Below are 23,256 nucleotides of genomic sequence, written 5' to 3'. Positions count from 1 at the left end.
GCATCTGCCCCCAGACCAGCCCTGCGCTGGGTGGGCAGCTGGCAGGAGCAGTGCCTTGGGTTCCCGCGCGGCCGACCGGCACCGGGTGCTGTGGGTGCCTCTGAGGGGAGCCAGGAGAAGAGGGGGCTCTGCCGCCTGCACCCCCAGTGTGGGCAGCCATGCACCCCACGGGCTGGCAGGCCCCCAGGACCCTTCCTGGACCCCCCCCCCCCCCGGCACAATGCTCACACTGCAGGGGTGCCGGAGGGTCCCGGGACCACCAAGCCGGCCAGCAGCTATTGCACACTTGCACACTCGCTGCCAGGTGCCCACAGGCGTGGAGGGAGCAATTCTGGGTGCCAGCCCGGGGCGAGGGACGGAGACAATCCCTGGAGGCAACAGCTCAGCCGGTTTCTAAATGTGGTTTTTGCCAAATCCAAGTGATTTTCCTGGGGCAGGGGGCTGCCGAGGGGGATGGAGCCACCATTGCCAAGCCCCTGCCCAGCCAGCACGGGAGGGCTTCGCTGCGGACCCGACCCCTCTGGGGAAGGCCCTGCTGCAGCACTGCCCACCCTGCCTGCGCCCGTTCCTGGAGTCTCCCTCGCCGTGGGCTCTGGGGACGGGGCCCTTCCCCTGCCGCACCGGCAGCTCCCTCTGTGCCAGGGCTGCCATGTGTGCTGGGATCACACCCAGGGCTGCAGGACCCTGCAGGGTGCCTGGCCGGGACCACCGCTCGCTGCCGTGTGCCTGGGGACATCCCAGCACCAGGGTCACCCCTCTCGCTCTGGTCGGGGCAGCCCCCATGGGTGCTGCAGCACCGCGGGGCCTGCTCCTGTGCTGGAGCTGCTGTGCACACACCGGGCAGGGGAAACGAGGATGGGGGTGCTGTGGGGTCACACCAGAGCCCTTAGGGACCCATCCCAGAGCTCCCCCTCCCTGGGCAGCCCCCAGCCCCGCTGCGCACAGCCCTGGGTACCCATTTGCCAGCTGCCCCATGTCGTGTTGTGCTGAATGGTGCGAGGGGCCCAGCACCCCTCTTCCCTCCAGGCTGGAGGTGCTGAGCTCTGTCTCCACCCCCAGTGAAGGCGCCTGCACCAGGCCCACACCTCACCGTGTCTGCCGTGCCGTGCCGTGCCGTGCCGTGCGTGCCGAGCCGTGCCGTGCCATGCCGTGCGTGCCAAGCCGTGCCACTTGGCTGGGTGTGCACGGGCAGCGGGGAACACATGGTGCTCACCAGAGAGTGGCAGTGACCGAGCACTCCTCGCTCTCACTGCTGCCAGCCCGCACCAGTGCCGGTGCCGGGCCATGGGCACACGGCACACACTGGGATGCTGCTGTACTGGTGGTGCCTGCCCAGGGCCTGCTGCCAGCGGCAGGGGATGGTTTTTGAATGAAAAGTCTTCTTTGACGGTGCTGGCTGGGCACCGTCTGGCCATCCTGCCACAGGGAACAAGGAGGTGGCTGTGCCGGAGGAGGAGGGAGTTTGGTTCCCACCTTGGGCAGTGCTCCAGCCACCGGCCGGCAGCAGGGACAGGCACCCGGCAGCTGTGGGTGCACCGGAAGGTAAGGGGCCACGGGGTGACCCCGGGGCTGGGTCCTTGCTGAGGGGTATGGGGAGGGCTGTGGAGTGGGGACATGCTGCCCCTGTCCCCCTCCCCGCTTCCCACAGATGGGCGCCTGCAGCCGCGGGGACCCCGGCAGAACAGCAGCAGCGGCACAGCACAACCACAGCAGGTCTGACTGGGCTGTGCTTGGCCTCACACCACCACAGCCCACTGCTGCTGGGCTCAGCCAGGCCACATGTGAGCCCCGCCAGTGGTACTGGGGGTCCCGGCACATCCCTGCTGCGTCCATGGGCTCACCAGTTCCTTACCACCCACTCTGGGCACTGCTCCGGCACCTACCAGGGGGATTTTCCAGCACTGCGGTGCTGGGGATCTCAGCCAAGGGGGGCCTGCCTGGCTGGGGTGCTCCCACCAGAGGGGTCCCCTTCCCCAGCTCCCAGGGCGAGGAGGCTGTGGGCCGGAGCCCAGCACTGCCTCGCTCCAGCTCCCAGCCCAGCAGGACGAGGAGCCCCGTATCAGGGTGAGGAACCCAGGATTCGAGCCCAAAGCCGAGGCTGCAGCTCCTCTGGGCTCAGCGTGGTCCCTCCCGGCACTGGCTGTCCCCTGCCATCAGCCCGGTGCAGGGACACATCCTCGCCGTGGCCCTAGTCCTGCCCTGGGACCCACTGGCCATGTGGACAGGTGACGTGGCAGGCCCTGGCCATTCCCAGGTGACTCTTAACCGTGGGGGGACACAGAGGCATGGGGAGGTGACGCGTGTTACACGTGGGCATCATGAGAGGGGCCCCAAGAGTGGGGCAGGGGGAGACAGAGTGACCCTGGGGTGCCATGGGGGGGCCCCAAGGTGGCCCCGTGGCGCTCGGCAGGATGAGCTGTGGCTGGTCCCCAGCCGCGGTGCTGTGCGGTGCCCGTGGTGCCTACGGATGCGCCGGGGGATGCCGGTGTCGGGGGATGCCCGTGCTGCACCAGTGCTGGGCAACACCGGTGCCAGTGCAGCAGCTGCGCCGGGATATGTCGCTGCCGGTGCAGTAGCCGCGCCGGGCGATGTCGGTGCCGGTGCCGGTGCAGCAGCAGCGCCGGGCGATGCCGGTGCCGGTCACTGCTCCCGCAGTGCGGGGCTGGGGCCGGTGCCAGGTGCTGCCGGTGCCGGCCGGGCCCCGGCGGGCTGCGGGTGGAGCTGGTGCTGGTGCCGGCGGTGCCGGCGGTGCCGGTGCCGGTGCCGGGCGGGGCCCCCGCGGGCTGCGGGCGGTGCCGGCCCCGCCGCGGTATAAAGGGGCCGCGCGGGCCAGGCCAGGCTCACAGCAGCGGCGGCGGCGGCCGGGGCGAGCGGCGGCACCGGCACCACCACGGTGAGTCCCGGTCCCGGTCTCTCCTTCCCCCTGCCGGCCCCGGCTCGGGGTGTCCCCGCCCCCGCCGTGCTGCGAGACCGGCGGCGGCACCGGGAGAGCGGAGCCGGCACCGGGGGGCTGCGGGGCCCGGGGGCGGTCCTGCGGGGGCTGCCCGGGGGGAGCTGCCGGTGGCACGGGGGTCCCCGGGGCTGGCTCTGCGCCCTGCCCGCACCCCCTGCCCTGTTCATGCGCGCCCCCTCCCCTCCCCCGTCTCCTGCCCCCCCGCTCCCGCCCGCGCCCCCCGCCCCGCGGTGCAGCTCTGCAGTCCCCACCGCTGCCGGTCGGGAGCGGGTGCCCGCTGCCTGCCCGTGCCGCCCGCGCTGCCTGTTCCCCCGTCCCCATCCCACAGCGAGGCGGGGGTCCGGCTGCTGCCATCGCCGGTGCTGGGGGTCCCGCTGCAGGCGGTCGGGGTGGCCATGGGCAGGGGGGGTGTCTCTCCTCTGGGGACACCCTGGGGCCGGGAACCCAACGTCCCTGTGCCCTTCCCTGTCCTCTAGCCCGGGAGCAGGCTTGTCCCTGCTGGGCTGTGGGTGCCAGCACCCTGCACAGTGGGATGCTTGAGACCCCCACTCCCCGCCTGCCCCTGTAGAGCCACCGGTAAGGTCTCAATCCCAGACCGGTGATCGGCGAGGGATGGGGTGACCGTGGGGCAGCAGACAAGTGCGGTCTCCCCACTTCCCCCTTTGGGGAGCCAAGCAGGGGGCCCCGTCGTGGGCTGCCCCCCTGGCCCTGCCCTGACGCTGCCTGTGTCCCCCCAGATGCCAGTGAGCCTCTCCACAGCCCTGCGCGTCGTCGGGACCAGCCTCTTCGCCCTGGTGGTGCTCGGCGGCATCCTTGCTGCCTACGTCACGGGGTACCAGTTCATCCACACAGAGAAGCACTACCTCTCCTTCGGGCTCTACGGGGCCATCCTGGGGCTGCACCTCTTCATTCAGAGCCTCTTCGCGTTCCTGGAGCACCGGCGCATGCGGGGTGAAGGGCAGCCGGTGCAGCTGGGGCGCTCGGTGGCCCTCTGCATTGCTGCCTACCAGGAAGATCCCAACTACCTGAAGAAGTGCCTGCGCTCCGTCAAGCGCATCGCCTTCCCCGACCTCAAAGTGGTGATGGTGGTGGATGGTAATGGCCCCGACGACACCTACATGCTGGACATCTTCCATGACGTGATGGGCTCGGAGCACTCAGGCAGCTACGTCTGGAGGAGCAACTTCCACGCATGGGGCGAGGGAGAGACCGAGGCTGGGATGCGGGAAGGGCTGGCCCGCGTCCAGGCGCTGGTGCGCGGCACCACATACTCCTGCATCCTCCAGAAGTGGGGCGGGAAGCGGGAGGTGATGTACACGGCCTTCCGAGCACTTGGAGACTCCGTGGACTATATCCAGGTGGATGCATGGGCTGGGCAGGGGGGGGATGCAGGCAGCCAGTGCTCTGCCTGCGTGGCTGGGCAGAGGGGCTGTGGGTGGAGCAGGAGTGGCCCAGTGAGCCTGCGGCAGCACCCGCCTGCCTGGCGCTGGATCTGGCCCCGTGCACCGGCTGCAAGCCGACACCGGGGCTGGGGGTGAACTGCCACCAGGGTGGCCCAAGGCGTTGAGCCCTGCCCGCACTGCTGCCCACGAGGGTTTCACATCACCTCCTCCACTCATCCCCTGCCCCGGGCTGGTGTCACCCTGTGGGACTGTGGCACGGTGTGGGGTGCCAGGGCCAATGCATGGGGGAGGGGTGGTGACCAGGGCATGTCCCACCACTGTGCCAGTGGCTGGGGCATGTGGCAGGGCTGGGTGGCCCGGGGCAGTGGTGGCCGGGCACCATGGAGCACTCCGCTCCCTGCCACCGCCTGCCGGTCTCTGAGGCTCTGCCTCGTCTCGCCGGCTGCGGCTCAGGCTTGCCTGGCTGCGGGCTGGGCTGTCTGCCGGGCGCGCGTGGGTGGCAGGAGCGGGGCTCGACGTTCCCTCTGCCCCCAGGTGTGTGACTCAGACACGGTGCTGGACCCCGCCTGCACCGCCGAGATGCTCCGCATCCTGGAGGCTGACCCCCGTGTCGGCGGCGTCGGTGGCGACGTCCAGGTACCCTGGCTGCAAGGGAGGGCACAAGGTGGTGGGGGATGCAGCAGTGCTGGGGGGGGTTGCAGTGCCAGGGCTCACATCCGTCCCCTCCCCAGATCCTGAACAAGTACGACTCGTGGATCTCCTTCCTGAGCAGCGTGCGGTACTGGATGGCCTTCAACGTCGAGCGTGCCTGCCAGTCCTATTTTGGCTGCGTGCAGTGCATCAGCGGGCCCCTGGGCATGTACCGCAACACCCTGCTGCAGCAGTTCCTTGAGGACTGGTACCACCAGACCTTCCTGGGCAGCAAGTGCAGCTTTGGGGATGACCGGCACCTCACCAACCGCGTGCTCAGCCTGGGCTACCAGACCAAGTACACGGCTCGCTCCAAGTGCCTGACGGAGACGCCCACTCGCTACCTGCGCTGGCTCAACCAGCAGACCCGCTGGAGCAAGTCCTACTTCCGCGAGTGGCTCTATAACGCCCTGTGGTTCCACAAGCATCACCTCTGGATGACCTACGAGTCAGTGGTGACCGGCTTCTTCCCCTTCTTCCTCATCGCCACCGTTATCCAGCTCTTCTACCGCGGCCGCATCTGGAACATCCTCCTCTTCCTGCTGACTGTGCAGCTGGTGGGCATCATCAAAGCCACCTACGCCTGCTTCCTGCGGGGCAACGCAGAGATGATCTTCATGTCCCTTTACGCCCTCCTCTACATGTCCAGCCTGCTGCCTGCCAAGATGTTTGCCATCGCCACCATCAACAAGTCGGGCTGGGGCACGTCGGGGCGCCGGACCATCGTGGTTAACTTCGTGGGGTTGCTGCCAGTATCCGTGTGGGTGGCGGTGCTGCTGGGTGGGCTGGCCTACACCGCCTACAGCCAGGACCTCTTCAGCGAGACAGAGGTGGCCTTCCTCGTCTCGGGTGCCATCCTCTACGCCTGCTACTGGGTGGCCCTGCTCACCCTCTACCTGGCTATCGTCGCCCGGCGCTGTGGCAAGCGGCAGGAGCAGTGCGGGCTGGCCTTCGCTGAGGTCTGACCATGGGGGAGAGCCGGGGTGGCCCTGTGTGCTGGGGTGACCACTACCGGTCCCCTCCTCGCCTGGCACTGAGCCGCCAGGTGCTGGGCAGCGCTGAGCGCGCCCACCATGGCGTTTCTGATCAAGTCTTGCTTTTTTTTGTTGTTGTTTTGGTTTTTCATATTTTTCCTTTTTTCTGTACTAAGCTGGCTGGGGAGAGGCTAAGCTGGGGCTGCCAGTCACCAGCTGGGCACAGCCTTGGTGCTGCAGGGGTGATGGCAGCATCCCCCCCCCCATGCCATACAGAGTATCCCAGTGCGCTGTATGGAGCACTGCTGGCCGGGCTCCCCTCACCCCACCACCGCGGCTGGGTCCTCCACCCTTCGGTGCTTTCTACAGGGACTTCTTAGTCCCACCTCCATGGTGCTACAGCAAAACAGCCCCATGCAGTACTGTCTCTGGCTGGCACCGTGCCAGCACAGCTGGCTGGTGCTGCCTGCCTCTGCCCCCCACAGCTGTTTGTATGTGCGGGCATGTACCCATAGGGAGCCCCCCCACATCCCCCTCAGCCCCTTTCAGGGGGGTCTGGCTGCCCCAGGAGGGCAGCACTTCCCTTCAGCTTTGCCAAAGAGCCAGGGGGGGACCCCAGCATGCAGAAACAGGGGAAACTGGGGCCATGGCTTGGCCAGTGTCACCATGGCCCCTGGTGACCCCTTGGTTTCAGCCAAGCCATGGCCCCATCATACCAACCCTGCTGCCTTCCCAGCATCTGTCTAGACAGTGGGGAGACACTGGGTTTTCAGCTTGGGCATGCAGAGGAGGGCGGAGAAGAGCCAGTTCCCAACCTTTCCCTTCCCCAGGAAACTCACGCGGTTGTCTCCCCTGGGCCCTCTTTTTTTCAGGGCTTAAAAATCTTTCTACAACTGAGCTTTTAGATTGTTTTGTTTAATTTAATACAAGGTTTTTTAGACTTTTGTAGCTCTTTGGTATTCATACTTATTGCTACTTGTTTGTAAATCTATTTATTTTTTAACCTGCGGGTTTTTTTTCATATTTTGGAAAAGCCTGTTTTTTATATCCTGATGGATTTGTCAAAATAAAGACTTGCACCGAGGAAGGCTGGTGTGTGGGGAGAAGGGTGATGGCTCTAGTTCCCCCTGCCCTGGCACCATCAGGTGACTCAAGCGATGTTGAGGCAGAGTCCCTGTCTGGCACATGCTGTCCCCACAGCTGCAGGGGGGGGACATATCATGCTGGGGAGTGATTCCCCATGCTGATAACACTGTGGCTCCCTGCTGCAGGCAGGATGACAGGCAGAGCTGGCAGTGCACTGGGAATAGCCAAATCCAGGTACCGAGGGCAGCCCCACAGCTCCAGCCCTGCCTGGGCTTGAAGCATCCCTGCTCACCAGGACTCATCTCACCTGGGACGGTAGCTGGGCTTGTGCCCTAGAGGTCTCAGAAATGGAGTCATTACAGGGGGAACAAGTGTCCCAGGAATTGCTCTGGGTGCCCGGATGCAGCACCCCAAGGTGGCCCTGGGAACCCCCTGTGCAGGACCGGGATGAGGCTGGAGCTGGCCCTGGATCTCCCCGAGTCCTGGCTGCAGTGCTTGGTGCTGCCTGGCAGCAGAGTAGAGCTCGTGGCCGCCAGTCTGGCTCCTCACACTTTCTTAGGTACGTTGGTGATGATGGGCTTGGGGCGGGTTTTGAAGAGGAGCTTGGTTTTGATGAGGGCAGTGACGGTGTAGCGGGTGTGTGGCCCCACCGGGCTGGGCTCACCAGCTCCCTGCTTCACCAGGACAGCAAAAGGCTTCTCCAGCTGCACCACCTTCCCATAGAGGATGTGGTGGCCCACGATGAGCACGGGGACCCCCTAGAGAGAACAGCAAGAGGGTGAGGGTGGACAGGGCCCCCACCCCCGGTGGCGTGGCACAGCAGTAGGCTGCCTCACCTCGCAGGTATAATGCAGGTCTCCCAGGAGGCTCCCTGCCAGCCCGCCGCTCTGCCGGGGCTCCACCTCTCCCTGCAGCTCCACCAGCACCCACTGCGCCAGGCCTCCAGCACCCGCACTGCGGGCGAGAGAGGCAGCTTTCACCCTGCGGCTCCAGCCCTGCCTGGGGCTGCGAATGCAGAGCCGGGTGCCGCGGGGGGCAGGATCCGGCCCACCGGGGCCGTGCAGCCTGCGGTGGCCTCACCTGGAGATGACGATCTGCACCATGTTCCGGGCCCTGCAAAGTGCCCGCAGAGACAGTCAGCACGGGGATGTTGGGGGCAGTCCCTGCTGCGGCGGGAGCCCCCCAGCCCCAGTACCCGTCCCCCCCAAACTCCGCACCCCCGGGCCCTCAGCCCGCCCGGGCCCCAGCCCCCCATGCCCAGACATGAGGGACCCTGCTGCCCCCCCGGGCCCCAGAGCCCGCCCCCCCCCCCCGCCATGCCCAGACATGGGGGTCCTGCCGCGCCCCCGGGCCGCGGCGGCAGTTGCGCGGAGCGCTGGTGCCCTCCAGCGGCCCCGGAGGTGCGGGCCCGGGCCGGGGCAGCCCGGCCGAGCCGCTCGGCGGGCCGGGCCTCTCCCGCCTCCCGCTCCCCGCCCAGCCCAGCCCAGCGCCGGCCGTTCCCCGCGGCCCCCGGCCCGGCCCCGCCGCCCCGAACCCGCACTCCCAGCTCCGGCAGCGCCCGAATCTCCCGCCGCGCCGCGCTTCTGCTTCCGCTTCCGGCCGCGCGCCCGCCCCGTGCCGGGGGAGCACTTCCTGTTCCGGGGCGGCGCGCACGTGGGGCTGTGCGGGGCGGGGCGGGGCCGGGGCCGGGGGCGATGGGGGAGTTCGAGGTGCACCGGGTGCGGTTCTTCGGCCTGGTGCCGGCGGGCGTGCGCTGCCTGGCCTGGCATCCCCGCGGCGGCCGCCTGGCCCTGGCGCGCATCGACGGCACCGTCGAGATCTACAACTTCGCCGCGAACTACTTCCAGGAGAAGGTGAGGGGGGCGGGCAGCGCCGCGCCGCGCCGGGCCGCGCCGGGCCGGGGTAACGGGCGTCCCTCGCCAGGTCATCCCCGGGAGCGACGCCCGCTCGGTGGAGGCGCTGTGCTGGGCGGCGGGAGAGCGACTCTTCGGGGCCGGCCTCGGCGGGGAAGTCACCGAGTACGACCTGGCCCGGCTGTGCGTGGCGCGCTCCGTGGACGGCTGCGGGGGGCCCATCTGGAGCATGGCGGCCAACAGCAGCGGCACGCAGCTGGCGGTGAGTGCTACCGGCGCCGGGACGGCTTTTCCAGCCCAGCCCCGGAGCAGGGTGCGCCGGCAGAGGGAGAGGGTCTGACCGCCCCGCTGGCGCTGACCGCCCCTCCCGCAGATCGGCTGCGAGGACGGCTCCGTTAAGCTCTTTCAAGTCGTATCCGGGGGCATCGAATTTGAGCGGAACCTGGACAGGCGGAAAGGTGGGTCCGAGAGGGCTCGGTGCCACAGTGGCATCGTCCCTCCGTCCCTCCTGGCTACCCAGTCCCGCTGACCGAGGTGCCGCGGGTCCACAGGGTCACATCCAGAGCTTCCTTCCCCACAGGCCGTATACTGTGCCTCTCCTGGCACCCATCGGGCACTCACATAGCAGCTGGCTCCATCGATGTTTTCCGCGTGCTCAACGTCTCTTCAGGTAACTCGTGCCCCAGGGGGTGAGCAGGTCCGGTCCCCTGGGACTGACAGCACCTGCCCACCCTATGCTCTAGGGGGGTCCCCTTGCCACACCCAACTGTCCTTCCCCCATCTCAGGCCAAACCGTGCAGAGGATCATGGTGAACTACCACGTACAGAAGGTGAAGCGTGAGTGCATCGTGTGGAGCATTGCCTTCCTCTCCAGCGGCACCGTCGTCACCTCAGACTCCTTCGGGAGGGTGCAATTCTGGGACTGGGAACAAGGGACGCTGCTGGAGTCCCACACTGTCAGCACCTCGGCTGTCCTCTCGCTGGCTGTGTCGGAGGTAGGCGAGTCCCCCCCGTGTCCTCTCCGGGCAGCCAGGCACCCGTCAGCTCTCCTGTGTGCTGGGCCGGAGGTGCTCAGGTGGGAGCTGCCTGGCTCAATGCCTTTGGCTAGGAGCGAGGCTGCTGGTCCCTGCCTGCTTCCTGGCAGCGCCCTCTCGTTCTTCCTGGTCCACACTGGCAAACCCCGTTCCCGTTTCTCTCACCAGAAGGAGGACAGCATCGTTGTGGGTACCTCAACTGGGGCCACCTACCAGTTTCAGCTGCTGCCAGTGAAGATGGGCAGCCTGGAGAAACGCTGGGTGCGGACAAAGCCCTTCCAGCATCACACCCATGACGTGCGAGCTGTGGCACACAGCTCGGTGGCTCTCATCTCCGGAGGTAGGACTGGCTGGGGTCATGGGGAGGGCTTGGGGCTCTCCCCCCAGTACCAGTTCGGCTGACTTCTGCTTGGCTTCCAGGCCTGGACGCCCAGCTGGTGATCCGCCCGCTGATGGAGAAGGTGCAGAAGAAGGGCTATGATGCAGCACTCCGTAAAATCACCTTCCCTCATGTGAGTGCTGCTCTCTGTAGGGTCTCATGACTAGGGAGGCAGGCTGGCAGGGTTGGATCTCCCTGCCCCACTGGGTCCCCTCCCTGGTGCATCTGGAGGCTCCTACTATGGAGGAGGTAGAAGTTGGTAAGCTCGTCTTGCTGGTCCTGCTGGGTCTCCACCTCCAGGCTCACATCCCACAGGACCCGAGTCCTTCCTTTCCCCCACCCCAGAGTCTCCAGCCCCCAGGGCAATTCAGCTTTGGCCCAGCCCTTTCTGCCAGTCTGTGGGTTCATGACAGTCTGCCCATTTCTTCATGCAGCGACGCCTTGTCTCCTGTGCCAGGAAAGCCCGGCTGCTCCTATTCCAGTTCTCCCAGCATCTGGAGCTCTGGAGACTTGGCTCCACTGATGAGACTGGTGAGTTGCAAGGCCTAACTCTCTGGTGCAAGCCCTGTGGCAGAGCCTGCGCTGCCTACAGGATTTTGGGTATGAAACAGTCTTGCTGCTTGGGCAGTGGAGGGGTGGCTTAGCCCAGGCCCCTTCCTCCCCACAGCCCGGTGCTGGTGATACTCACAGGCAGAGCTGTGTTTCCCAGCACAGCGTGTGCCTGTGCATGGGCTGCACTGCCGCTGTGAGGCTGTGCTTCCAGCGAGCTGGGCCAGGCCCTGGGGAGTTCAGCCTTGGGGAAGTGTGGGGCAGGCTCTGGGCTCTCCCTCAGGCACTGCTTCCCTGGGATCCCCAGCTGCTCAACAGGACCTGTGTGGTTTCCCCACTGTCACTGATGCACTGTGTGTTTTCTTGTCCCAGGAAAGGATGGTGAGGTCCTTCCCTTGTGCCGCATGCCTGAGCACCTTGTGCAGTTCAAGAGTAAGGTAGGACTGAGCCGGGGCTGGGATTTGCCCTGATGCTTGCCCCTCTGCTCTCCCTCTGACAGCCAAGCTCTGTGTGCCAGGCTGCAGGGGGATCTCCCAGGCCCCACTCACCCCCTGTGCTCTTCCAGGGTCCAGAGCACATTTACTGCAGCTGCATCTCGCCCTGTGGCAGCTGGGTCAGCTACTCCACGGCCTCCCACTTCCACCTCTACCGAGTGCAATATGAGGGTGACAGTGTCAGCATCAAGAAGGTGAGGAGGGTGATGGGCCGCTCTGCAGCAGGGAGGGGGCGGTGGGTGGCTGTGAAGTGCCAGCATGGCCAGCATCGCTCTCAGGGAGTGAGGGCAGCAGTGGTAGGTGGCTGGCAGTGCTGCTTTTACCTGCTTCAAGGTCCCCAAAGTGCCCAAGCTGCTGCTCCCAGCCTACCAGCTCCAGTTCTCCTCCGACTCCGGCAGCCTCTTCGTCGCCTCTGCTCGAGGTTCCGTCCATGTTCTCCAGCTGCTGGAGCCAGGGGGCTGCAAACACCTGCACACACTTCGGCCACCCTCAGGTTTGAGCTGGGGGGGTTGTGGAAGTGCTGGGGGTCCCTGGGCTCGGCGGCCCCTCCCTGCTGTGGGTGCAGAGGGGTGTGCAGGGCTGAGCACGTCCCGGGGGATGTGGGTCCTTCCCCCTGACAGCCTCTGCCCTGTGTTTGTGCCACTCTCATGGCATGGCACAGGTAGGAGAGGGGGGTGCCCAGATCAGTAGTGGGGGCATGGGTCTGGATGTCCCCCAAGGGTGCATCTGGGGCTTCTTGCAGGCCCAAGCACCTGTTACAGCTGGTGGAGGTCTTTCCATAGGGTCCCCCGAGGCCGTTTACCTGCTGGCGTCAAGCACAGATGGGCACTGGCTGGCTGCAGTTGGCGGGGACTGGGCAATCCACATCTACAACCTGAAATGTTTCAAGGTAGGAGCAGGTGCTGAGGGGGCTGCAGGAATGACTCCCACTGCCCTCCTGCCTTGCGGGGGGCAGGTGGTGGTGGGCTCAGCGTGTAAGTCCCCTCCCCGGAAGCGATCGCTGTGTCCCTGGTGCAGGGCCCGTGGGAAGGGGGGTCAGAGGCTTGCTCCTGTCAGCACGCTGTCCTCCTGCCTTGCAGCATCACGGCACGGTGCCCACCTACACCTGTGCGGTGACAGCCCTCGCCATCCATCCCCTCACCAACAACCTTGTTATCGCCTACTCAGACCAGCAGGTAGGAGCGAATCCCGGTCGCAGACCTCGTGGCCCTGGCCCCTTCCCTGCTGTTCCCTCCCAGGCCTTGGGGCTTTCTGGTCATGCAGGTCCACCGGAGAGCTGTGGCTCCAGGCAGGCGCAGGGACCCGGCTGGCCTTCGCTGCCCGCTGTCCCTGGCAGGAGCCTGTCCCCACGCAGTGCCTGCAGCCTGGCTGGAGCAGGGGCTGCCTATGCGCCGGTGTGGGGGTGATGCCAGGGAGGACCAGACCTGATGAGTCGCCCCTGTCACCTCCTCTCCAGCTGTTTGAGTTCAGCATCCCGGAGAAGCAGTACACGGCCTGGAGCCGCATGGTGCAGAACTTTGGGCTGCACAAGGTCTGGCTGGAGAGGGACTCGCCCATCACCCACATCACCTTCAACCCCAAGAAGCCCTCGCACATCCTGCTCCACGACACCTATATGTTCTGTGTCCTTGACAAGTCCCTGGTGAGCCCGCATGCCTGGTCGGGAGGGCTGTCTTCATGCTTGGGGCATCTCCCCAGCCTGGCTGTCTCTGTCCTCACGGGGAGCAGAGGGAACAGCATGCCAGGACCGAGGTGATGGTGGTCCAGGCAGCACTGACATGTGCCGCATGCTCTCCTCACAGCCCCTGCCAGACAACAGTGCACTCCTGATGAACCAGAGCACCCTGAAGCAGCTCCCGGAGACGGCCAGGCAGCGGCAGCTCCACGCCTTCAAGATCTGCAAGAAATTCCAGGTGGGTGATGGTGTTGCTGGGTGTGTGCTGTGTTCAGGAGGGGGTGCCCTGCACCCTTGGTCCCTGTGGCTCTTGCCCACATATCCAGTTGCTCCCAGTGCCACCCCAGTGCTGGGTGCCCCAGAGTTTGGTCTCAGTCTCCATCATGGCACAGCCACTTGCTGCAGTCTCGTGGGCTCTGATTGCCCAGCAGCTCATGCAGCACGCAGCCCCAGGCACTGCCCCTGCTTACAGCTAAGCCAGAACAGGCAGCTCTGCATGGCCAGGCCCGGCAAGCCGAGGCAGAGGGGGGCCGGCACCACAGTCCCATCTCTTGCCCTCTCCCTGCCCTGCAGCCCCTGCTCTTTGCGGATCTGCTGGATGAGAACTGCCTGGTGATGGTGGAGCGGCCCATCATGGACATCAAGACCCAGCTGCCACTGCCCATCCAACAGAAGAAATTTGGCACCTGAGAGCAGAACAAGCTGCTCCAGCCGCAGCAGCTCTGTGTGTTGCTCTCCCAGGGTGCTGTAGGAATAAACCCTGCTGTTCCGTACAGCTGCAGGCTCAGGTCTTGTCCTTGCCCTGGGGGGGCTCCCTGGTGTCGCAGCAGTGGGTCAGGGTGGCACTGGCCTGAGTGTGAGGATGCAGCCGGCTTGGAGGGCTCCCCTGCCTGTGCCGGTCCTCCTAGGGCTACGGCAGCATCAGCACCCCATGGCCTCGGCAGCATCGGGTCCTGACATTGGCTTCTCGCCATGCTGGCCAGCAGCCAGGTGGATTGGTGACCACGGGGGCACTGCCTGGGGCAAGGGGCTCCTTTGGTGAGCTGGGCTCCAAGCAGGCGTTTGCCTGGGCTCAGCACCCATATGCAGCATCCCCAGCGGGGCGAGCTCCGTGCTTCAGGAGAGGTGCTGGCTCACTGAGCCAGAGTGCCCACCTGGGTGCTGTTGACACTGAGGCACAGCGCGGTCCCTTTGCCAAACCGCAGCTCTTGGCATACGCTCTGCGGCGGCTGTTAACTGGAAAACTGGGCACCGTCTGCTCCAGCCCTTCCAGTAACACCTGTACCTGCCCTGGAAGGATGGAGCTAGCCCGCTGGCTCTGAGGGGTTAGGATTGGGGCCCGCCCTCCGCTTTCCTTCCCCCTTGCACCCCCAAAGGGCATCTCCCCATGCCCCAGGAGGGGGCAGTTCGGGCTCTGGGAAGGGCGGCTGGCGCTCGGCCCCGGGAAGCGGGGGGCGCAGCTTTGCTGAGCCCGGGAAATGGAGAGCGGGGCGGGAAATAAGACGCGGGGCGGGGCTTCTCCGCCCCTCCCTCCGGCGCGATTGGGCCGCTGCTGCTGCTGCGATTGGTCGCGCCGGGGAGAGGGGCGGAGCACCTTACCCCCGCCTCTTTCGCAGGGCTGAGCCTATCGCAGCGCGCCATGCGGGCGGGGGCGGGCACTCGGGGCCCCTCCCCCTCCACGCCAAGTCCCGCCTCTTCTCCGGTGCGCGGCGGCGGCGGCGGCATGGCCGTGTGGACTCGCGCCTGTAAAACGGGGCTGCTGGAGCTGCTGCTGCGGGAGCGCTGGGTGCGGGTGGCGGCGGAGCTGAGCGGGGAAGCGCTGAGCCTGACGGCGGAACCGGGAGGCGGTGAAACGGCGGTGCTTAACGGCGTGGTTAACGGCAACGCGGAGGCGGCGCCCGGTTGCGTGCGGAGGGTGCGGGTGGTGAAGGCGGAGGCTGGAGGGCTCGGTATCAGCATCAAGGGAGGTCGGGAGAATCGGATGCCGGTGCTTATCTCCCGTATTTTCCCGGGGCTGGCGGCGGAACGGAGCGGGGCGCTCCGTCTGGGCGACGCCATCCTCGCCGTTAACGGCGTCGATCTCCGGGATGCCACCCACGACCAAGCCGTCCAGGCGCTGAAGCGAGCTGGGAGGGAGGTCATCCTCGAAGGTACCGCTTAACCCCCTCACCGGCGCCCGGTGCTCCCTCCTCCCTCTCCCGGGTGCCCACCCCCCGCCCCGTTACCGAGTCCCACGATACTCTCCTGCTGCTGTCACGGGGCCCCCAGACCTTCCTCCTCGGGTCCCTTCTCCGACTGCAGGACCCTGCTCACCCCACCCCACTCACGGTATGTGGGACCCCCCTCCCCAAAAACCTCTGAGCCTGCTGTGTCCCCCCCTGACATGGGGACAGGGACCAGGGGTGTCCCCTCCCCAACTGGGGGCCTCCTGCTTGCTTGGGGATGGGACTCCTCCCAGCTGGGGACAAGGACAGACCATCTCTGCTGACCATGCCCCCCAGGACACAGCTTGGGTCCCCTGGGACAGAGCTGGGATCCCCTGGCTGAGATGTCCTTCCAGCACAGGGTGTCCCCTCTCTCAGAGGTCGAAGCGCCCGCGGTGGGTGCTTGTGCCCCCCGAGTCCCCAGGAAGGGCTGTGGCCTGGGGGGCCGGTTGGGGATCTGCCCGTGTCCCTGTGGGCTCCATGCCCGCGGCACAGCTGGCTTGGCACTGGCCTGGCAGAGCCACCAGCTCCTGCCCGACCTGTTCCCGGCAGCCCGACAAGCTCGGGCAGGACGCACCTGGCCCGGCGGCGTGTGGCACAGGGCTTGTGCCATGGGGTGCCATGCCCCGGGCAGCCGGGAGGACGCCAGCCCCCCTGTGCTATGGGCCAAGGTGGCCCATGTGGGTCTGTGTTGCCACACACGCCGTCCTGGTGTCCTGGCAATGCCATCTGTCCCCTGGTGCATGGGGCTGCTCCCTCTGCCCGGCTGGGCTGGACTGAGCCCAGTGACGGGCGCTCCCGCTCGCCTGCTGGCTCCGGCATGCTGCACCGGCACGAGGGCAGGCAGGTGGGCTCCCTGGCACAGCCACCGCTGGCACGGGGGGGCTCCGTGCGGCTCGGCCATGCCGGGGGCCGAGGCGGAGCTGCGGCGCTGGGCTGGGTGCTCAGACCCCCGGCGGGTCGGGGCCGCCATCGGAGGCGGTGAGAGCCCCCACAGGACGCCGTGCTGGATTCGCCTCCTTCCCCCCGCTGCTGTCTCGTGCCACCCGGCTGTTTGATCCTGTCCTGCCAGAGCTCCGGCCCTGCGGCATGTTTGTCCCTCGCTTCCGCCACAGGCGCCGCAGCAGCCGCCCCTTCCCTTCCCTCCGGGGCTGCGGCTGCCCCACGGCCTGGCAGGGCCCTCCGGCTGGCAGCTGCGGGCTGTGGAGAGGAGCTGGGGGAGACCCCAACTGTGCCATCCCACCCTGTCCCTCCTCGCCAGCCCCTGGAGGTGTGACTGCTCCCCTGGAGGCAGGCAGGGCTCCCGGGCTGGTGCCCTGGGCTTTGCCGGACCCGGTGCTGGCGGTGGAGCATGGGAGCACCACCCCTGCGCTGGCACCTCGGTGGGGCTGGCAGCCCCCGCCCTGGCCACTGAGTCTGGCCATAGGGACCTGTGCCAGGTGCCTTCCTCCCAGGGTGCCCGCAGGCACACTCCGGCACGCCGGGGGAAGGGAGCCCCTCTGCCCCTGCCGGGAGGTGCGGGCAGGGCCGCTGGCCGGCGGGCACACGGGCTGGCCCGGCACTGGCAAAGGGGAAGGCTGGCTGCAAGAGCCGACCCATGTGAGAATGTACGGAAACCGTGCGGGGGTTTCCCCCGGGAGCGTGGTACCAGTGGCAGGAGGGGGCTCCAGCCCCGAAGATGGACCGTCGCCGTCTGGCCGGTGCACGGGGGCTCAGCACCGGTGAGGCTGGCTCTAAGCTGGCGTTGCCGTGAGGCCAGGGCAGCCGCCTTCCTGCGGCAGGTTGGACGAGGGGTGCAGGCAGCAGCCGGGTTTCCTTTGCGGTGAGCGCGTAGGCGAGGCAGCAGCGGCTGTGCTGGGGCGGCTGCGTGCCGGCCGCCGGCCGCCCAGAAGCAGAAGGGACGGCTGCAGGTGCCACTGCCCTGGCACCGGCCTCACGCCTGCCAATGTGAGTTGCTCTGTGCTCCTGCTTGCGCCCTGGTTGCGTGCCCCGAATGCAGGCAGCCGGCTCTGCCGCCATCCCTGCTGGCAGACACGGTCCTGTGTGTCTGCTCAGTGCCGGGGTGAGCTGGCACAGCCGGCTGGTCCCCACCACTGCCGAGAGCTGCTAGTGTGGCTGCAGCCCCGCTGAGCCCACACTGCTTCGGCAGCACCCTGGCACGGCGCTTGGGCTGCCGCAGCACCAGCTGCCTGGCTCGGCCTCTTGCCCCCCCGGGGGTCTCCCGGCACGCCTGGCATTTGCGGAGACGGTGGCCGTGCCCCGGTGTAGGTCACCAGTGGCACCATGGGGTCATGGCACCGTGGGCTGCAGCCATGCCGGGGGCTGGCTGGGAGGGTGCTGGGCTCCTGGCCAGTGCTGGAGGCAGCTGTCCACATCTGGTAAACAGCTGCCAAGCAGCAGGGGTGGCAGCTCCCACAGCTGCCGCTGCCTGCGGCGCTGCCCTGCCCTGCCTGGCCAGGCAGCAGGATTAGGGGTGCGCGGGACAGCGGTAATCCTGGGATCAGTGCGGCGGGAAGCTAATATTAACTCGTTTGCTGCCCGCAGCAAGGACAGGCGCCTCGTGGCAGCACGTCCCCGTGCCACTGCACTGCTCGGCTCAGCAGATCTGGCAGGAGGGCGGGGGCCGGCCTGCCCATTCCCCATCCCTGCCTGCATCCCCCTGCCCGTGCTGCAGACAGGTGTCAGCCCCTTTGGTGGGGGTATTTGCAGCGGGCACCTGCCCATGGGGCTGTGGGGTCCAGCACCGTGGGGTCCGGCACCGGTGGCTGGCCAAGTGCAGGACCCAGGCCCCACTGCTGATGTCTCCGCTCCAGCAAAGTGGTGGCCTGGTCGTGGCGTGGCATTGTGCTGGCTCCGCGGGTGCTGTCACCAAGCAGCAGGGCGCCTGCCTCACAGCAGATTACAGCTTATTTGGGTTTTTTTGGTTTGATTTGAACTCTCCGCTGCCTTAGGGGTGCGGACATTGCTGCTCCCAGCATGGCCCTCCTTTGGCGATGTGCTGCCGGGGCTCGGCGCAGGCAGGCTGCTCCTCGCGGCTGGCCAGGGAGCTGAGTCTGGGGGGGTTGTGGCGGGTGGGTGGGCGTCCAGCACCGGCTGCAGGTGGTGTGTCCCAGGCTGCCATCAGCTCTCCCTTGCAGCTTTCCTGCCTGGCTAAGTGTGCTGTCCATGCAGCCTCATCCCCGCTCTGGCACGTCGTGGCTCGCTGACATCTCGAGTGCCTTGGCTTTTCCCAAGCGTGGCAGCTGGTGCAGCCCATGGGAGCACCGTGGGCTGGGTGAACCGGGCTCCACGGCTCCCGCTCGCCCTGCTGGAGCTGGGCTGGGCCCCAGGGTGCTGGCACCTCGCCTGGGCTCTGCTTCAGCTGGGCTGGGTGGTGCTCGGGGAGGGATGGTCCGGGAGGAATCGGAGCCGATGCCTCCTTCCTTCCTGCCCAGCCTGGAGAGGAGTGTGGAGCCGGGATGTCCTGGCTGCAAACCCTCCTCGCCCCGCCGGGAGCGGAGGCAGGCTGCTGGCAGGCGCTGGCAGGCGCGGGTGACACAGGGACAGCACACCATCGGCGCCTGCGGCGCTGGAAACTTGGCCGCTGTCAGCCCTGCAGCCAGAGCGGCTCAGGATGGGCTGCAGCCTGACCTCCCGCCCGGCCCATTGTGCTTTGCCGCCTTCCCTTTCCTACGGCCGTGCCGGACACAGGGATGCGCCGCCAGCGCCTGTCCTTTGCGTGGGGCACCTCTGGCCTGGGGCAGGGTGAGACCCTCGGGGCCATGCTGGTCCCTGAGCCCCACCAGGGGTGCTGTGCCCCCTTTCCTGCTGCCCTCCGCCTGCAGCGCCAGCCAGGGGGTGACTTCAGCTCCTCGGGGCATGGGCTGTGCTGGTGCCCCTCAGGGAGGTCCCAGGGCTGGCCAAGACCCCCTGTCTGCTGCGGGGGACAGGCCCCCCTTGTGGCCAGAGCGTCCGTGGGGTGCAGGGCTGCGGCACAAGGTGCACAGGACCCCTGCCTGGCCTTAACCTATGTCCCCTCCACCCCACAGTGAAGTTCATGCGGGAGGTGACCCCCTACATCAAGAAGCCCTCGCTGGTGTCGGACCTGCCGTGGGAGGGGGCTGCCCCGCAGTCACCCAGCCTGAGCGGCAGCGAGGACTCGGGCTCCCCCCAGCACCAGTGCCCCCGTGACCGCAAGGTGATCCCCCTGAAGATGTGCTTCGCTGCCAGGAACCTCAGCATGCCTGACCTGGAGAACAGGTGAGGGCAGAGGCTGCCCGTGCCCCCCTCCCACCCCAAACCCAGCAGCTGCTCCCTGCAGACCCCCCCAGACAGGGCTGAGGGCTTCCCCTTGCTGTGACTGTGACCTCCCACCTGCCCCAGTGAGCTGGGCGAGGGAAGCTGGGGGGGGTTTGTCCAGGGCTGTGCCACGCTGCGTCCCCCCAGGATGGCTGGCAGCCTCCTCTGTTTGCAGAAGGGGGGGCCCACAAATCCCCTTGGCTCTGCCTGCCAGCAGGGCTGACACCAAACTGTACTGGTGGCTTCCCAGCACAGCCGGAGCCCCAAACCAGTGCGGCCAGTTTGCTGGGCTGGGCACAGGCAGGGGCATGCTCAGCCGGGTGCCACCGTCGTCCCAGCCAGCACCGTGTCCCCTGGCAGGCTGATCGAGCTGCACTCGCCGGACAGCCGGAACACCCTGATCCTGCGCTGCAAGGACACGGCGACAGCGCACTCCTGGTTCACCGCGCTGCACGCCAACATCGCCGCCCTGCTGCCCCAGGTCCTGGCCGAGCTCAACGCCATGCTGGGCACCGGTGGCACCGTGGCCGGCGGCAGGGAGGTGAAGCACATCGCCTGGCTGGCTGAGCAGGTATGTGCCACCGGAGCCGCTGCCCAGCGCCGTCCCTGGGGACAGCCGTGCCGCTGGGGCGGTGGCTGCAGCTGCGTGGCTGGAGAGCCGTGCCACCGGGCTCTGCTGCTCCCCAGCCGGCCGGCCGCGCTGCAGCGAAGGCCGCGCTTCCTGTGCCCTCAGTCCCCTTTCCCGCCGGGATTCCCAGCTGGAGATGCTTGTCACCTCCTTGCTCTTCCGCGAGTTCACTGCCTGAGAGCCGCAGCCTGCCTGGGCACGCTGGTGAGCTTGGGGCGGCCCAGCTTTCCAGGACGGCCACCCTCGGCAGCGCCTTGCGCAGCTTTGCATGATGCTGCCAAGAGCCCGGCAGCGCAGAGCCGCTGGCTTGGGGTTGGCACAGCTGTGGGTGTGGGGAGCGGGATGCCAGCAGCCCCTCACCGTGCGCTCGTGTCTCGTGCAGGCACGCCTGGACGGAGGGCGGCAGCAGTGGCGGCCGGTCCTCATGGCGGTAACGGAGAAGGACCTGCTGCTGTACGATGGCATGCCCTGGACCAGGGATGCCTGGGCTTCCCCTTGCCACAGCTACCCGCTGGTGGCTACCAGGTGGGCTGGGGGGCTGGCTCTGTCCACCTGTGGCTGCTGGGTACCAGCACCCCTTGGCCACATCCAGCTCTGCCTCTCACCAGAGCTGGGTGGGGAGACCCCAAAACACCAACGGGCATGGGGCAGCATGGTGCTGGCACTGCCGTTACACCCCCGACCCCCTTCTCTGTCCATGTGTCCTGTCCTGTCCCCAGGCTGGTCCACTCAGGCTCAGGCCGCCGCTCGCCCGCACTGGGCTGCGAGCTCACCTTCGCCACCCGGACGGGCTCTCGCCAGGGCGTGGAGATGCACGTTTTCCGTGTGGAAACCCACCGGGACCTCTCCTCCTGGACGCGTGTCCTCGTCCAGGGCTGCCACGCCGCCGCCGAGCTGATGAAGGAGGTGACTGTGGGTGAGTGTGGTGCTGCAGGTGTCCCCTGCTGGGTTGCTGGTTGGGTTGGTGGGACCTGGGTGACCGGGGGGGGGGGCTGAGCGTGCCCGTGCCCACAGGCTGCACGCTGGGCGGGCAGGAGGTCCAGCTCTCCATCCACTACGAGGGCGGCTTCACCATCTGCCGAGAGGAGCCGGGCAGCAGTGTCCTCTTCCGCTACCCCTACGAGAGGCTGAAGATGTCGGCGGACGATGGCATCAGGACCCTCTACCTGGACTTCGGGGGTCCTGAGGGCGAGCTGGTGAGGACTGGGCAGCAGGGCTCCCCACCCCGATTTATGGCGGGGGGTGGGGTGGGGGTGGGGGGTGTCCTCCAGGGGTGGCTCTTGCTTTCCCCCCCATCCCTGCAGCATCGTGGCTGCTGAGTACCACTGGGCAGCACTGGCTGGGGGCCCCCAGCCCCAGCTGGGAGCCCCCCCAGTGCCCCCCGTGGGGTTTGGCATGCTGGTGGGGGGCTGACACTGCTCTCTATCTTCCCTCCCCCAACCCCAGGCGCTGGACCTGCACTCCTGCCCCAAGCCCATCGTCTTCATCCTGCACACCTTCCTCTCGGCCAAAGTCACCCGCATGGGGCTGCTGGCGTAGGGGGCCCCGGCCCCCCGCCTCCCCCCACCACAAACCAGCGGAGGGGCCCCATGCCCCTCCTGCCCCGCCAGTGCCTTGCTGGGGCCAGACTGGCAGCCCTGAGAGCTGCCGGGGTTGTGGCAGGATGGCTGCCCGGGGGGGTGAGCCCTTCTGCTCCACACCGGTGGTCCTGGCCTCCCCCCTGCCCCAGTGCCAGGGGGGCCAGGGCACAGGCACCAGCTTTAACCCCCCCTCCTCGGGCCTGAAGCCATCGCTGATCTCACCACTGTGCCTTGGGGTGGGGTGAGCCCAGCCCTGACGTGTGGGGGACCCCAGGTGCTCCCTCCAGCTGTGTCTGGGGCAGCCAGTGCGCCCCCCACCCCCGCCTTGGGGTCCTCCCAAGGGGGGTCACATTGTGTCCCCCCGGCCATGGGGTGGAGCTCAGGCTGCCGGACCCCCATTGCTGCAGCACAGGGTCCCAGTGCCCTGCGCAGGGGGTGGGGGGGACATTCTTGTCCTACTCGACGCGCTGAAGAGTACAAAAGGGGCTGTCCCCCCACCAGCTGCACCAACCCCCCCACCCGGGAGGGCCCTCCCCCCCCCCCAAACCTTCCAAAGCCAGAAAACAACTGTTGTGTCTGTGCTGCCCTGGGCAGGTGGGGGCTGGGCTGCCTGGGGAGCCCCACGGGCTGCTGCCCCCCAGCTGTGCTGCCCCCCGGCACTGCAGCCTCTGCCCCCCCTGCCCGGGAGCTGCTCTGCGGGTCGACCCCTCCGCATTTGGGGCAGGATGTGTGGACTGATGCACTTTCGCTTTTTGTACTCCCTGGGGGGGCAGCTCCCACACCCTGGGGTGGTGGTGGGGGTCCCAGGCATGGCAGGAGCAGGACCCCTCCCCCCCCTCCGGGGCTGTCCCCTCCTGGCTGAAGCCCTGTTACCCCCCAGCCAAACTTCTCTGCACATTTTTCTGCTTCCTGGGGGGCTGTGCTGGCTGGGGGGTCCTAGGGGGGTCCCGGGTTGCACACAAGCACTACAGCTGCTGGACCCCCCGGTGCCTCCCCCCGGCACCACCCCCACCCTTTATTTTTGTATTCTTTGTAAATCGCTATTTATATCAGATTGCCATTTCTGGGGGCTCCGAGTCTCTCTCTTGGGGGGATGGGGGGGTGGGTGCGTGTGTGTGTGTGTGCCTACTGGAGTGGGTGGGCAGCACTGGGCACCCAGTACAAGAAGGACTGGGATGTACTGGGGAGAGCCTGGGGGGGGAGGATTGGAGCAGGGGGCTAGTTGTGCTGGGGGGTGGGGTGGGGCGAGTGGGGGGGTCATCGGTGGGCACAGGTACCTGCAGGCTGGGCTGGGGGCAGTGGCAGGGAGCCCCCCAGACAGTGCTGATCCCAGTCCCATGTACCCCGGGTGTGCACGCGTGGGTGTGTGTGGGTACACGCTGGGCACGTGTGTGCTCTGCGTGTGGGTGTGCACACGTGTGTGGGTACAAGTGTGCACACTGTGTGTGCAGGTGCACACCACACGTGTGTGTGCTC

The 23,256-nt window shown here is 67.3% G+C and overlaps 4 protein-coding genes across 6 annotated transcripts; 3 read left to right on the top strand and 1 right to left on the bottom strand.

The window, feature by feature from the left end:
- The first annotated feature begins 3,690 nt into the window (after positions 1-3,690).
- Positions 3,691-6,021, top strand: HAS3 (hyaluronan synthase 3). Its single transcript, XM_040615270.1, has 3 exons — positions 3,691-4,311; positions 4,891-4,992; positions 5,088-6,021. Exons 1-3 carry the CDS (start codon positions 3,691-3,693, stop codon positions 6,009-6,011), a joined length of 1,647 nt encoding a protein of 548 aa, XP_040471204.1. The 3' UTR covers positions 6,012-6,021.
- An 893-nt stretch (positions 6,022-6,914) lies between these two features.
- On the bottom strand, positions 6,915-8,712 carry CHTF8 (chromosome transmission fidelity factor 8). Of its 2 annotated transcripts, none has more exons than XM_040615755.1 (4): positions 8,641-8,712; positions 8,187-8,219; positions 7,943-8,060; positions 6,915-7,864 (listed from the first exon to the last, which is right to left on the bottom strand). In XM_040615755.1, exons 2-4 carry the CDS (start codon positions 8,207-8,209, stop codon positions 7,652-7,654), a joined length of 354 nt encoding a protein of 117 aa, XP_040471689.1. In that variant the 5' UTR covers positions 8,210-8,219; positions 8,641-8,712; the 3' UTR covers positions 6,915-7,651. The 2 variants fall into 2 exon arrangements, with proteins under 2 accessions (XP_040471689.1, XP_040471690.1); XM_040615756.1 differs by having other exon boundaries at positions 8,647-8,709.
- A 74-nt stretch (positions 8,713-8,786) lies between these two features.
- UTP4 (UTP4 small subunit processome component) lies at positions 8,787-13,865 on the top strand. The gene is made up of 16 exons (XM_040615598.1): positions 8,787-8,959; positions 9,030-9,221; positions 9,333-9,417; positions 9,540-9,629; positions 9,746-9,954; positions 10,162-10,333; positions 10,414-10,505; positions 10,807-10,903; positions 11,294-11,358; positions 11,487-11,609; positions 11,749-11,908; positions 12,198-12,304; positions 12,495-12,590; positions 12,872-13,057; positions 13,218-13,328; positions 13,664-13,865. Exons 1-16 carry the CDS (start codon positions 8,801-8,803, stop codon positions 13,778-13,780), a joined length of 2,061 nt encoding a protein of 686 aa, XP_040471532.1. The 5' UTR covers positions 8,787-8,800; the 3' UTR covers positions 13,781-13,865.
- Positions 13,866-14,796: 931 nt separating this feature from the next.
- Positions 14,797-22,366, top strand: SNTB2 (syntrophin beta 2). Of its 2 annotated transcripts, none has more exons than XM_040615601.1 (7): positions 14,797-15,240; positions 19,323-19,533; positions 19,933-20,143; positions 20,583-20,725; positions 20,920-21,116; positions 21,235-21,396; positions 21,647-22,366. In XM_040615601.1, the coding sequence occupies exons 1-6, from the start codon at positions 14,814-14,816 to the stop codon at positions 21,384-21,386; spliced, it is 1,341 nt and encodes a 446-aa protein (XP_040471535.1). In that variant the 5' UTR covers positions 14,797-14,813; the 3' UTR covers positions 21,387-21,396; positions 21,647-22,366. The 2 variants fall into 2 exon arrangements, with proteins under 2 accessions (XP_040471535.1, XP_040471534.1); XM_040615600.1 differs by having other exon boundaries at positions 21,215-21,396.
- Positions 22,367-23,256: the final 890 nt, after the last annotated feature.

Source organism: Falco naumanni, chromosome 15 (assembly GCF_017639655.2).
Source record: "Falco naumanni isolate bFalNau1 chromosome 15, bFalNau1.pat, whole genome shotgun sequence".
Classification (NCBI taxonomy): Eukaryota; Metazoa; Chordata; class Aves; order Falconiformes; family Falconidae; genus Falco; species Falco naumanni.
This window is presented reverse-complemented; position numbering and strand designations above follow the sequence as displayed.